Source organism: Chelonia mydas, chromosome 8, assembly GCF_015237465.2.
Source record: "Chelonia mydas isolate rCheMyd1 chromosome 8, rCheMyd1.pri.v2, whole genome shotgun sequence".
Taxonomy (NCBI): domain Eukaryota; kingdom Metazoa; phylum Chordata; order Testudines; family Cheloniidae; genus Chelonia; species Chelonia mydas.
This window is the reverse complement of record NC_057854.1, coordinates 46,606,520-46,621,260: the sequence shown is the minus strand read 5'-3', so window position 1 is coordinate 46,621,260 and position 14,741 is coordinate 46,606,520. Positions and strand designations below refer to the sequence as shown.

At 49.8% G+C, this 14,741-nt stretch overlaps 1 protein-coding gene across 1 annotated transcript in view; it reads right to left on the bottom strand.

The window, feature by feature from the left end:
- Positions 1 to 3,775: 3,775 nt before the first annotated feature.
- Positions 3,776 to 14,741, bottom strand: part of LMX1A (LIM homeobox transcription factor 1 alpha) — a 144,825-nt gene continuing 133,859 nt past the window's right edge. Inside the window, exons 5-9 of the mRNA XM_037906975.2 lie at positions 12,781 to 12,950; positions 9,185 to 9,262; positions 8,955 to 9,024; positions 7,253 to 7,423; positions 3,776 to 6,884 (exon numbers count right to left, since the gene is read on the bottom strand). Of these exons, the coding sequence (XP_037762903.1) occupies positions 6,724 to 6,884; positions 7,253 to 7,423; positions 8,955 to 9,024; positions 9,185 to 9,262; positions 12,781 to 12,950 (650 nt within the window). The 3' untranslated portion in view covers positions 3,776 to 6,723. The remainder of the gene's footprint in view (positions 6,885 to 7,252; positions 7,424 to 8,954; positions 9,025 to 9,184; positions 9,263 to 12,780; positions 12,951 to 14,741) is intronic.

Genomic DNA, 14,741 nt, shown 5'->3' with positions numbered 1-14,741 from the left:
GAGCTTCACAGTGCCTAACTTTTAGGTGCCTAGAACTTCACAAGAACAACACTGCACCCCACAAAGCTTGAGTTAGCACCAAGGCTCCCTGTACAATGAATGGGGAGAGAGAGGTGCCTTAGAATTCAATCCACAAAAGCCAGAATGCAAGGTGGGCAACCTGACAGGTGCCACCAAGAAAGGGGTGTGCTAAGCCTTGCCCCTCTCTCAGAACTGGGCGCTTAAATCCAGGCTTCAGGGAGGGGACCTAGCTCTGCTTTGAGATCCACAAACTGCCTGGAGTCAGGGGACTTAGGTACCCAAGGCACTTTTTGAGGGAACACATTAGGTGCCTACCTGGTACCTCACAAAATGGCCAGAGGAGGAGGAGGTGGTGTCCACCTTAGACCCTTCAGCCCAGTCATGACAGCACTCGTCTGGGATGTGGGAGAGCCAGGTTTAATTCTCCCTCAGGATCAGGGGTGGGGTGGCAAAGGATTCGGACAGGGGTCTATTACTCCTGCAGAACCCGCTCTAACCAGTGAGCTTTGGTAGATTCTGATAAAAGAGTCCCTCAGTCTCTCCTGTTGAAGCTGTTGCCCTCTTGATAAATCAGGAAAGTATGATTGGAGCAGGGGGGCTGGACCCAGGGTCTGCTACTTCCCAGGTAGCTGCCCAAGCCACCAGACTACAATGTTTTCATGCTGTCTTGCTCTCTTTCTCTGGCCGAATGACTGTTTATGTATTTATCCACAGTGGGCCAGACAATGACTCTGTTACCCAGTGGTTTGGGCACCCACCTGGGAGGTGGGAGACTCTGGGTCCAGTCCCCCTGGTCCAATCATTCTTTCCTTAGTTATCCAGCATGCTACAGCTTCCCCAGGAGAGGCTGAGGGAGCCCTGTATAGAGCATTCCATAGTTCAGGGGTTAGAGTGCTCTCTCCTGAGAAATGGGAGAGCCTTGTTCAAATCCTGTCCCCAGGCAGAGGGGGAACTGCACTGAGTTTCCCACACCCCAGGGAAGTGCTCTAGCTACTAGGCTAGGAGTTATAACACATACCGCCTGCGTTTTGAAGGGGACCCAATCCAGTAGGAGTGCTCAGAGGCCACTTGCCAAATCGGGCCCATCCCATAATTTAGACTCGTGAACTACTAACTTCCCCTGGTTTGTGAATCACCCTGGGCTCAGGAGGCCAGACGCTTAAGAGTGAGCATGCACAGAGACAGGACCGTGACCTCCAGGGAATATAGGGTCACTTTTACTCTGAAAAACGTAGGCCGCCAGTGAGTCCAGACACTTATAGGAGGAGTTTTGTGGATCACAGTGGAGCCAAAACTGGGACTTAGGCACCTAAGTCTGGCGCTTAGATGCCTACGCACCTTTATGGGTGCCACCCAATGCAAAATGGAGGGTGCAGATTGATAACAAGTGACAATGGCCCAGCTCCTCAAAGGTATTGAGTTGCCATCCTGCCATTGATTTCAATGGGAGATAGGCACCTAAATACCTTTGCGGATCTGGGCCGCCGTGGCTATGGACTTGCCGAGACCCATAATCAGGGCAAAAGGAACGAGCGCATTAGGCCAGAAGAGATATCATCCCATTCAGCAGGGCCATTTCAGGGGCCGTTGGCGGTATCAGGAGCAGTCTAGCCAGCAGCTTTGTAAAGCTACCTCTGAAGAAAGCACAGGAAAGACATGCCATGTGCCTGGAAATCATTTTTGGTGGCGGACAGGTTTAAGAAACCATATTTTCTCTGCAATCTAGGGCTTCCTGTGTCCTACACACCACTAGGAACATCACTGTCTTACAGAGAAATATCATCAATAAGTACTAAGCTCTGAAATACATTGATATGGCCAGTAGCTAATCCGCCTCAGACGTTTCTATATTTGTATGGCCAGATCTGGGATCCAAGTGGCCCAGCCTACCACAAGCCCTTTCAAAGGAGGCTGACAGAGGGCGGTGCCCGTCACACACTGAATTTCAGTAGGGTTTCAATGCCCTGCTTTGAAATCACCAACCCAAGCCCTTACGGAGGTGAAACTCCAGCTGGCTTCAATGGGAGTTTTACCAGAGTGAGAGCTGTCTCTAAGATTTGGCCTCTAGCTAATGGTGTCTTTTACCTGTCTTTTTCAGAGGAGATCTGAAAGGTTTTGATCACCATTGCCTAAGGCCAGATTCCTTTCATTCCAGCCTCTTTAAGCAATCCTATTATTAGGACATTGTTCCATAACTCCTTCCAGCCACGATTACTGAACCCCCTGAAGTTCAGAGGTTCCAGCAGGTATCCAGCTTCTTGGACTAATATCCCAACCAACCCAGCCTCCTTGGTCTGCAACATTTGGTTGTTTCTAGGAAGCAAGACCTAGATTTTCAAAGGTATTAGGCATCTAACTCCTGTTGATTTCCCAGTCTGAAAATAGGGGGGGAAGAATTGAAGAAGTTTCAGTTTGAATTTCCAAAGCCTTCAGGTTTTTAGTTAGGAGGTGAGGGTGCAGCTGGTTTGTTTTATCTGTGTCAGTTCAGCCAGCCCTGATCCTCACCACCAGCCCTGTTGGGTTTGGTGTCTCACTTCAGCACCCCAGGGTGAAATTAACCCACTATAAGGCCTAAGCACGATTTAAATCTTCTGCAGAGGGCTGAATTGAAATCCCTGTCCCCAACTTCCTCCACCTCTGTGCTTTTCTCTCCGCTGCCTTCCACCCAGACAGCCATACAAGCAGCAAAGACAGACATAGGAACAGCTGGAGAGACCTTCTGTGACCTTGTTAGTATTAAAACCTCCCTGATGTGGCTGGCAGTTCTGACACCGTTTACCTGTGATTGAGATCATATCAGTGCAGGGCGTGGAATATGTGTTGAATTACCTGCAACACCACTGTCAGGAGACAGCCAGTGTGTCATCCCCACATCTAACAGGCAAGAACTGGGGGGATCTAGGCCCCATTGTGCTAAGCACTGCCCCGATTCAGCTAAACACAATCCCTGTTGCACTTGTCTGTTTTGATACCAAACTTGCCAGAGTTAAAGGAAGGCACAACTACCGCTTGCTTTAAAAGACAGCTAACCAATGGTCTGAATACTGCAAGCGAAGATGCTGCAGACCCATATAAGGTGGGACTGATGCTATGGTGACCACTGAGCCAGTGCAGGAAAACAATGAATTGCGCAAAGAGCTTGAATGAATGGCTACCGAATGAATGGCTACCAAGACAGCAGCAGAGAGACCTGATCCCACGCCCAAAAAAGTGAATGGAAAAACTCCCAGAGTCTTCAAAGGCTCTGGTTCAGGCCTCATAAAGTGAGCAAACACCAAGCAATGCAACATAGGACCCTCAGTAGAGTAGGGCTGTAGCTCCCAGGAGTTAGAGATGGAAAATCCCTATTGCTATAGTTCGTTTTATCTACCACGTTTCCCCAGCCCGTGCAGGGATTCTCCAGGGTTTTGTCCGGTTTAATGTTACCCCTTTGACTTTGAATGCCAGTTAGTGGGGCTTTCCAGCTGGAAAGCAGTGACTGGCTTATTTCTGAGTGGGAGGCAGAGGTACAGACCAGTTGTGGACCTCTGATTGCTTCTCTCTGAGTGGCTATTCCCCTGTCAAATAGAGCCCTCATTGTTAAAAATATATATAGTTTGCCTGCTATCCTTCTTTGGTCAGTTTATCTCACTATGCCCTGCCCAACTCCTCTTCCTCCTTGACATCCCCACCCTTCTGATAACCGCAGAGTCAACAGAACATCTCACACACAAAGAGACCAGCCACTTTGCAGAGATTTTTAATTTAATCTTCGTACATCACTTCTGATGGCGTGTCATCTTCATCCATCAGCCCCCCCTTACATTCAGTGTCAGGTCTTTAACATGGCCACTAGCCGGAAACTACAGCACCACAGTTACTTTCATTCATTTTACATTTTGTTGTTTGCATAATTTATCCATAACAACAGCACAAAATTACACAACACAGAAACTATAATAGGATAAGGATGCGTCTGCACCTGCCTCAGCACAGGGCTTGAGTCTAAGAAAAACTCTGCCAAGGAGCCTGCGGCTTCCCCAGCGGTTCAGTGGAGCACGTGGGTGGATAGCAGGCAGCCCTCCCACACTTGATTTGTCCCAAAGACCACTGGGACATTGAAACTTCATGCTTTTGTGCTGCACTGGGGAAGCAAAGAGCAGGGTAACCCATTGCTTAAAGAGTCGGTCTACTCAGAAAAGTGACCATGTGGGGCTCCATATGTATTCTCTCTTCTGGAGGAGGAATAGCTCATGTGGATCCTGATGAAGGGCTTGATCGAAAAGCCTCTGATGTCAACGGGCTTTGGATCAGGTCCAAACGGAGCGTGTTTCTCAGGACTCATCTATGCAAACACCTAGGGTGCGGCAACTAATGCTGGGTAGATTGACACCTGGGCTTGCTGCAAGCTACGTGTCTGTCTGGACCCTGCTGCTGAGCACCAAACTTTCTGTAGTGCGTTTTGATCTAGCCTGCTTTGCAACTGGAGCAGATTAAAATGCACTAGGGAATGGTTAGTGCTCATCAGCAGGGTCCGCACGGGCAGCTAATGCAGGGTAGATTCACACCCCAGCTGGCCGCAAACTAAGCGTTCGCATGAACAAACCCAAAGTGCTGGCCTCACGCTCCCCGCTAGGGTACTGGAAACCCATCTGTGCTCAGCAGCAGCAACAGTGCAGGGCTTGTCTACACTTGAAACACTACAGTGGCATAGCTGCAGCGCTTCAGTGTAGACACTACCTGTGTTCTCCCATCTGCACAGGTAAGCCATACGGCAATAGCTAGGTCAAGAGAAAAATTCTTCCATCCACCTCGCTGTCTACACAGAGGGTTAGGTCAGTTTACCTGTGTTGCTCAGGGGTGTGGATTTATCACACCCCTGAGTGATGTAGCTGCAGGGGAGCCGGAACAATTTGTACAGTGGGGGTGCTGCGAGCTATTGATCCAAACTGTAAACCCTGGGTATGATGGAAACCACTTCAAGCCAGGGAGTGTGACAGCACCCCTAGTTCCAGCACTTATGCGTAGCTGTGCAGCTGTAAATTCCCAGTGTAGACCAGCCCTTAGATTCTGCCATCTGAGCTTAGCTAATCAGGGTTGGCCCAAGGTCAAATACAGACCCCTGTAAATGTTCACACAAGGATCTGCATACTCTCCCCAAGATCATGAAAAACGACTCCCCGTTCTTCTTCCAGGGCCCGATTCAAAGCACAGTGATACCAGTGGGAGCTTTTCCATTGACTTTGATGGGCTTTGGATCGGGTCCTTACTGGGAGAATCAGGATCCTGTGTTGGTCACCAGGTCTGCAGTCGTCTAGGGCTAATCCGCTTGCTGATGATGCATAGGGCAGAACATATTCCATCTCACTCTTCCATTGCTTTATTGGCTCCTACCGGGCTAGGAATGGAAAACTCCTGAGATGGTCAGTGAAGCCAGCAGCTGTGACTCAGAGGCACAGAGGGAGCAGAGCAGATACAGGGCTCGAGCCTGCCCCATTAAAGTCCATGGAAATTTTGCCTTTTATTTCAGTGGGCCCAGGATCAGGCTCCAATGACTGACACAGACAGTCTTTGGATTATAACCAACCTTTAAAAGCAACCAAGCAGATGGAAAGCACCAAAGACCTCTCGACTGCAAGGAATCAAATGTTCCTTCCCTGCCGCTGGGCTTTTGCAAACTAAACATAACCTTTATAAAAGTAAATTATTGTCTTATAACTTAAGTGCATCAAGCATTTCCTTAAATATGGTTCACACTGAAAATAAAGTTACTTTTGCTGTACAGTACATTTCTGATAGAATTAGGAATAAACTTTGTTGATACTATATGCAGGTGTGTCTGTGGAGTACATACATTTACACACACACACACCCCATGTGCGCACACATACGCACACACCCAAACATACCTACCTCTTGCCAGGAGTTTCCCAGTTAGTGTGAGAGAGATTAGGAGTTTCTAGATGTCTACACTTGCATGAGAACGTCTATATTAAAAGTCCCTGTTTTTATCAATAAACACTAGAGCTGGTAGAGAAACAGGAAAAAAAATATGGCAAACATTTCTTTGAAATTTTCCCCGTTTTTCATCAAATTTTGCCAAAATTGCAAAATTTTAAAAGTTTTGGACCATTTCTATAGGAGGACAGAAATCGTATGGTCAGAGACTCTAAGGCCAGAAGGTCACTCGATGCGATCATCTCATCTGACTTGTATATCACAGGCCAGAGAACTTTGCTGAAATAAATCCCAGTAAATCGCAGGGGAAGGGTGTGGGTGACGGAACTGTGAAAACTTTGCACAAAGTGTTCCCTGTTTTTTTCTTTCCCCATCAAAATTCTGTCTAAATTTCAAAATAAAAAAAATAAATACATGAATAATTTTTTCAATCAACCCTTTCTATAGCCAGACAGGGGGGTAAACAGGAGACGGGGAATGTCAAAATTTCACAGAAATGTTTAACCTGTTTTTTCCCCCATTGTTAAAATTTCAAGTTGAAAAATGCAGCCCAGCTCTAATAAACACTTGGTATCTAATAGTAGGATTCTAATAAAAACATGACACTATGCGATCCATAACTTATTCAGTCTTTGGAAATACTGAGCTACAAAATATTGTTTGACAGCATTCCAGCAACACAAACCCCTTGCCCGCCATATCTGAAGTGAATTTAACCTGTAATGTCATAGACACCTGTGCCTGGCCAGGTGACACAGACAAGGCTCAAGAAGTGAAATAGGAGTTCTGCATGGAGTACAGATGGTCGATGGGGTTTCCCATTCTTGACTGCAGTGGTCCAGCTTCTGAAGTCGCTAGGAAACAGTCGCCCAGGTTGCTAAGTGAGGTATCGTCACTATCCAGGTCATGGAAAAGGGGCTCAGCACCTTAAAGTGAGGCAAACAAACGATGTTGAAGTATTATTGGCGATGGACAGTCCTAGCAAAGCACTTCGCAGTGACATAGCGCTGTCCCCCAACAGAGCTAAAGGGCTGGACTGTGGGCGTTAAGCCACTGCCCATGCTAGGGGGCGCTGCTGATCCACGACACTCCAGCTGGAGCTCTGGAAGGCAGCCTGGGTTTCGGGAAGGTGCCAATCTCACCAGCTATGGAGACTCGCGGGGAAGGTGAGAACTGGCGTGTGTGTGTGTAAGTCAGGGTGGAATCTCCATTCTGGCTCTGTATTGGCGGGTGGAAAGAGACCTGCTGCAGAGGTGCCTAGAGATGAGCACTGCAATTTCCCAGAGGCTCTTACCATAGGGGTGCATGTGGTCTCCTGGCATCTGGGGCGGGGTCAGCCCTTGCCGGAAGGGGTCTGAGCTGTAGACGCCCTGCTCAATAGCCAGCAACTGTTGTGGTGGGGCCAGCGTGGTGTACGGGTTCATGATCCCCTCCAGGCCAGCGTTCCCACCACTGTTTGTCTGAGCTGTAAGACAAGGGAGAACTGATGTCAAAGAGCCAAATGTTGCTGTAGGGTCCCCCTGTTTCTAACCTCCCTGGGCTGCTACACAGGTCTGCACTCCAAACCCCTCCCCAGGCAGCAGTGCTGGGTCCCTTCTTACCCTCTGGGCAATTCTCTCACACACATCCCTGAGCCCGCAGTCCCATGGTGGCACTCCTTACTCTACCTCACCAGCGGCAGGACTCAGCTCCCCACTTCTTGCCCTGCCAGCTAAGCTTCTGGCCCCCTTTGGCAGCATCTCTCTGTGCTGTGCTGCTGTCATCCCTCCTTCCCTGCAGAAATGGGCAGAGATGTTAGGCTCCAACCACTCCAGACTTCTGGACAAGTCATAGCCCTGCATGCTCAGAGGAGAATGCTCTGTCAGTCACTCCCGTCCTATGCTTGGGGCCCGGATGGAGGGGTAACACAAAGGTGGCTTTAAATCACCTTCACACACCATGTATTCTGGGGTCATTCTGGGGCCATCATGGCCTGTAGTGTAAGTTAGAGCCTCCTCAGGGCTGCTCTAACTGACTCTCAGCTTCCCATGACTCCCCGGGGGCCTTGGGATGCAGAGAACAGATGAAGAGCAGTGTGATTTGGCCATGCCCCTCCCGCCTCCCCCCCCCCGCCTCCCTCCTACTCCCTAGTGCAAAGACACCCCTTGCCCAGGGCTGTAGATCAGGACTGTTGTAGAGCCCTTTCACCAGTTCTGCATCAGCCAGGGGGGCATTCCCATTCCCCTTCAGGCTCCTTTCCACCCCCAGAGCAGCACCAAGGGGTCTTATCAGAAATGAGAATCCTTCCCTCCCTGGCAAGAGCGGCTTCACCACCCCCACCCCTGCCTGCCCGAGTGCACTAGGAAGTCCTCAGAGAAGCACTGAGCCCTTAGTTGTCTCTGTTTTAATTAAAGCCAGACCATCTTTTCCTAGGTTCACCCCTCACGACAGCAAGAACCCTGACCCCCTTTCCCACGCTAGCTGCCTTTCCGGCCCCTTGCCCTTATGCTGTAAGCCATGTAATAAAAAGAAATGCTACTTCACCCAGCATGTGAACAACCTGCGGAACTCACTGCTGCAAGAGATTATCAAGTCTCATGCTGTGGCTGGGCTTCTAAGTGAGCTGTTTATCTTATGACAGCTAGTAACAGTTTCAGCTCTGCTGGCTAAGGGGGAGACTCCTCCATGCATGTAGGGCATTTCACAGCAGGCTAGTGGATCTGGGGGTAACACACCACGGAGCTGGGGGATCCCGGGCAAAGATCCTGGGATGGTGTCAAGTTCTGGAGTGCAGGGGGGGCCCGTCTTGCAGCAGAATGGGAGGTCTCAGCTAGAAGAGTTGGGTTTCTAGGCCAGGAACCAGGGGACATGGGCAGCAGGAAGTAGGCGCTGCCATTGAACTGGGAGTAGCAGTGCCACCGACTGGGGGGGCAGCATCGTGCAGCCGCTCTGTGGTCTCCGACAGTGGTCGTGGGGGTCTCATGCTGCATGGGGGTGTGGGGGGGCTTGAGTGGTACCTGAACTGAGCCGCTGGGTGTTTTGCTGATCTTGCTGCTGCTGCTGCTGCCTCCTTGCGAGTTTCTTCATCTGTTCAGGAAGGAAAGGGATGCAGAGGGTTGAAACAAGTCAATCTACGGAGGAGGCAAGAGCAAAGCTCTAGGACAGTGGTTTCCAGGAGAATATAGGGCTGAAGGGACCTCCTGGGTCACGGAGTCCTGTCCCCATATCGTCCCCCGAGGTTACGTACCTTCGCTCTTTGATTCTGGAACCAAACCTGCACGACTCGCACACTCAGCCCCGTCTCGGCTGCCAGCGTCTCTCTGACCTGGGATAAACGACACAGCAGACATCCTCAGTCTTTTACCCAGCGGCTTTGCAGGTTCATTCCAGAGGAGGAACAGCGATCGGTGACCCAGAACATCAGGGAGTCTCCAGTTCACACAGTCCCCAGGAGGCCCAGCAGGCAGCCTGCTGGCGGGGAGTTTTCCTACCACTGGAGCCATCTCAGAGAGACAGAACGATGGACTGCACGTCCCCTCCAGACTGCTTTGGGGTGGAGGCTTCGCCTCGAGGCCTGTGAACCCTGAAGCTGGCCACCCAGATGGTGAGTTGTGAGCTGCTTCCCATACGAAGCACTTGTTTCACTATCCTCATCCTCTCTGCCTCCCCGCAGTCACCCCTCCAGTTGTTTGCTCTCCCTCTCGGGTCTGGTGATCAGTCTAGACTGTAAGCCCTTCCTGGTAAGAACTCTCCTTAAATGACCTACGTGTACAATAACTAGCGTGATGGGACCCTGATCCCTGACTGGGCCCTCTGGGTGCTTCCGCAGTAAAAATAATAAAGAATAAGGAACCACACAATGTGGCTCGCTCTCTGCCTCGCATGTACACACAAGCAATCAAATGCCTAGGGATGAGTCCCCAGTCTACACTGGCTGGAATTTAAGGTATTTAGTTTAACCTGTGAAGCCTGGGGGTGAAATCCTGCTCCCAGCAGCTGTTTTGCCATTGATGCCAACGGGGCCAGATTTCACCCTAATGACAACTCCGTGCCCTGGCCCAGAACAGGGGCCCAGAGGGGAAAGAAGGATGTCTGGTGCCTGCCCTCTCCCTCACATCCCTACATGGGGATGGGCACAAGTGCAGTGCTTGTGTTTGGGGGAGCACAGGGACTGCTCCCTCCTAGCTCCTCCAGGGGCACAAGCTGCACCAAGGGGGCAGAGAGGAGATGGGGGCCATGCACCCCTCCCTCGCCCTCACCATCCCTTGCAACTAAGTAGCATATACCCCCCTGTGTGATCTGGAAGGAGCCCCTTGAGCTCCCCACCAGTGGGACAGTGCCAGCAAGATACAATCTGGTCCTATATGGGCTGGGTCCTGGTTATCTCAAAGACTATGTCATGTGATCATACAGCAGCATTGAGCAAGCACTCCTCCTGTTGAGCCAGGACATGACTGGAGGCAGGGTCTTCTTAGTGGGGGGTTCTCAGCTACGGACAAGCTTCCCCATCAGTTCACCAGAGCCTGAGTTTGTTGACCTTCAGGTTATTCTGGAAGGTGCGGGAGGGTAGGCAGATGGGGCTGGTGGGAGGCCTGTAGTACTGGGGAATCCCAGACAGGTTTCATCTGTGAGACAGACTGAGCACTTCCTATTGCAACTGGTGGAGAACCTCACAGCTGTGGCACGTGACTGTAAGATGCTGTCTTGTCCACGGACGCAAGATCACAGCCAGGCCCAGTCCAGCTACCTGCAGCTTCTGATCATAAGAACTGGCTGGGAACATCAGAACAGAGATAGGGTCTATAATCTGGCCCACAGCCACTCAGGACCTTAAACACAATAGAAGAACTTTAAAGAAAATCAATGTCTAGCTCGACAGGGAGTCAGCGCAACAATTTCTGCAGCGGAGTAATGTTCTCGGGCAGCTCCATGCCCGTAAGAATGGAATCCACAGCAGCCTGAATGAGCCGTTAGCCTCGATCAGTGATGAGAAGGAGCCCTGCATAACAAACAATTACTGTAATTGAGCCTTGAAAAAACACAGCCGTGGAGCCGTAACTCTAAATCTATCTGCCGGAGCACTGGTGGGAAAAGGCCCTTTTAATGATGGAATGGCGAGAAGGGGCCAGATCCCCAGTTGGCGTGGCTCCATTGTCTTCGATGGACTTGTGCTGATCTACATCAGCCGAGTAGCTGGCCCAGGAGGACCGCCAATTGGAGGATAATATGAATCTCAGAGGTGGGTGAGGATGGAGTCAGGGATATATTGTCCAGTGGAATCACCAGGACAGACACACTGCTCAGCAACTGCATCGGTGTTATTAGAGTCAGTAATCAGAGGTCCTACTTTCTTTGGGTTCAACTTCATGAAGTTCTAGGACATTAAGGTCCAGCAAACACCTAATCTGAGCATAGATTGCAGGTGCTTGGGACTTTTTTAACAACAAGACTTAAAACACTGAGAAATATACAATAGGAAGGAAACAATCCTGCGTTTTCCAGGAAATAGCCTGGATGCTCTAAGAGATCCTTTCCACCGCTAACTTTCCGGGATGATCTAAGTCAGTGGTTCTCAACAAGGAGTCCGGGGGTCCACCAAGCAGGGCCAATGTTAGATTTAGTGGGGCCCAGAGCAGAAAGCCAAAGCCCCACCATGCGGGGCTGAAGCCTGGGGCCCCAAGACCCACCACCGGGGCTGAAGCCGAAGGCTGAGCAACTTAGCTTTGCAGGGCGCCCCGTGGTGTGGGGCCCCAGGCAGTTGCCCTGCTTGCTACTCCCTAACGCCAGCCCTGGCTTTCATATGCAGAAAAAAATATTGTTGTGGCACAGTTGGGCCATGGAGTTTTTATAAGATGTTGGTGGGGCTTCAGAAAGAGAAAGGCTGAGAACCCCTGAGCCAAGAGATCCTTTCCACCATCACGTCCTTGGGACAGGGGTCGTAGCCTCCACTCTGTGTGGTGCAGCACCTAGCACACGGTGTCTGGGACAGACGCTGCCTTACAGAGACTACAGTCTAAACAGACAAGACAAAGGGGGGATTAAAATCTCCATTCTACAGACAGGGAATTGAGGCACAGGGGACTTGCCCGAGTTCACACAGGAAGTCTGGGGCGGAGCTAGGAACCAAACCCGTTCTGCTGAGCCTCGTGCTGGTGCCATAACTACAAGACCATGCTTCCCCCAGCTAAGCGTATCAGTGGTACGAAGCAAACCCGCTCCAAAGGAAGGATATTACTTGTTAATCTTCCTCGTGGAAGATACCGTTCCACCTGACTCCCACTAGGACACTGAGAACCCAGGGAGATAGAAGCAAGCTCTTCCGCAAGGTTTTTGGAATCTCCGGGGTACTGGTAGGTGCACTTCATGCATGCCACAGACACCAGTCACTCCACCTACCCTCCCGCAGTGAACAGGGCATGGGACTGGGACTCAGCAGGTGTAAATCGGTGTCGCTCCAATGACTTCAGTGGAACTAGGAGGATTTACTCCAGCTTGGGGTCTGGCCCAGAGCCAAAGAACTACCCACCATGCTGCATGCACACAGGCGTTCATATGTATCCTTACAGCACATCGCCTTCATTTCTTCTTGCATGCACAGCTGGGAAATTTGCTCACATTTGGAGGTGCTTTGGAAAGCTGGGTTCCCTGGGTACCTCTGGCTGCATGGGTACATGTTACACACATACACACACACACACACACACACACACGCACCAGAAACAGAGCAGGCCAGATCCTCAGCCCATGTAAATCAGCACCGCCCCAGTGACTTCAATGGAGTGACATTGGCTGAGGATCTGGCTTGACATCTCCCACATGCAGACGGTTCTCTTCTCACTGTACCTTCCTGCATGGCTTGGAGGAGACCTCAAATGATGCTTTGAACGCCCTCCGCTGTTGTGTTGTCAGGATTGTCCTGGGTCTCTTGGGACGCTTGTGATCCTTGCTGTCCTCGACACCTTTCCCGGGACCGTGGCCTATTTTGCATAGACTCTCTTCATCATCACTTTTACCTGAAAGAATTAAGCAGGCCCATAAAGGTGATGGGCAAAGCGTGCCAGCTTTCTGGGAGGCGCGTCTTGGTTTAGCTGAACTGTACATTTTAACACCCAGATCCTCAAAGGGATTTAGGTGCCCAACTCCCACTTGGCCTTAGGAGCCTGAGACTTTTTGACTTTCAATGACTTTTAGGCTCCTAAGTCACTTGTGAACATGGGATTTAGGCATCTAAATCACTTGGCCACTTTTGAACCCTTAGTACATATAGCTACACCTTTTAAAGACTTTTTGCTGCAAGTTCCCCAGCCACCCTGCCAAACCTCAGTCACATAGATTTATTTACACTTCCATCTGGCCACATATATTTTGTTCAAAACACCACAGACTTTGGGGATTCCACGTTCTCCTGCCTCCTCATAGTTTCCTATCCAGCATCCTAATCACAAAGTGGCAGCCATCTTCCCTGAGGGCAGCCTGGCTTTGCTGAAAGCAGAGGGGACAGCCATATTCACTAAAGGCAGCCTCGCTTTTCCATGCAAAGCTCTTGTGGAATTTCTGCCATCTTGACTGGGGGAGGTTTGGCTTCAGCCCTGTTGAAAGCAAGGGGAAGTGGTGGCCAGTTTGAACAAGGGGAAATTCACAACTTTGAATCCAGGATCATGTGACACAAACTCCACCAAATATTGTGAGATTCATAATAAAATCACACCGGTTGGTCACACCATAATGGGGCTGAGAATGGAAGTCTAGATGCAGCCTTAGCTATGGAGGCCCAACCCACACTTCCAGGTTCTTGTGTTAAGCACTTTACAAAGGTATCATTATTCCCATTTTACAGATGGTGAGACTAAGGCTCAGAGAGATGAAGTGACTTAACCAAGGTCACACACCAGATCAGGGGTAAAGCTGGGCCTAGAAGCCAGGACTATCCACTGTGTTGTGTCTTTATTGTACAATGACCTCCTCAAATCACCCTTCTGTTGTTGTCTTGTGGGTCTCATCATCACACATTGTGCCAGGACAGTTTATACTGATACAAAAGAAGGGCAGGGCCATTCTTGACTGATCAGAAGATATTGCTGTGCATTCACTTACGGATCATAGATCAGGCCAGATTTAAATGTGTACAAATGCAGTTTATATAAGAGGACATTATGATTTTGGGTCAGGAATACATCCAAGGCAAAACACGAAACCATAGAAGCTTCTCCCTAGAATTCATGTGGGAGAACTTTTCTCTTAAGGACTAAAAATGCTGTAGCAGTCGAATATTACAGAGAGATAAAGAGGGGACAGGCTCTGACCCCCAAATCCAAAGTCTAGATGTTCTTCATAATTTAACCTGACAATGTGAAAGCGAGATGAAAGGACTAGCGCTCGATGTTTGCAGAACCGTAGGCGATAGGAGCATACATCTCTTCTCTGACATAAAACCACCCAAACTCAGGCACTTGGGGAAAAACAAGAATTAATGCCATGTGAAGTTTAAACTTGTTTCATATGTTTGTTAAAGATTGGAAGGAATTTGGGGAGGGTTTTCTCGGCCCCTTTTTTCCTCTATTCATTCCACCAATTTATGATGTAAGCAGTCTCCGCTGAAGGTTATATCCTGTGAGAGCTAGACACCTGTGGAGCCCTGCTTGAGACAATAGTGTCAGCACTAGAAAAAGGAACGACGATTTATAAATCCATTTCGAGGAAAGCTGAACTTTCTACACAAGGACAGGAGGTGGAGCCTGAAGCCAAGCAAGTTCGACATTTCTCCCTGGAGGTCTAAAATACTTAACAACTTATAAACTCACTGC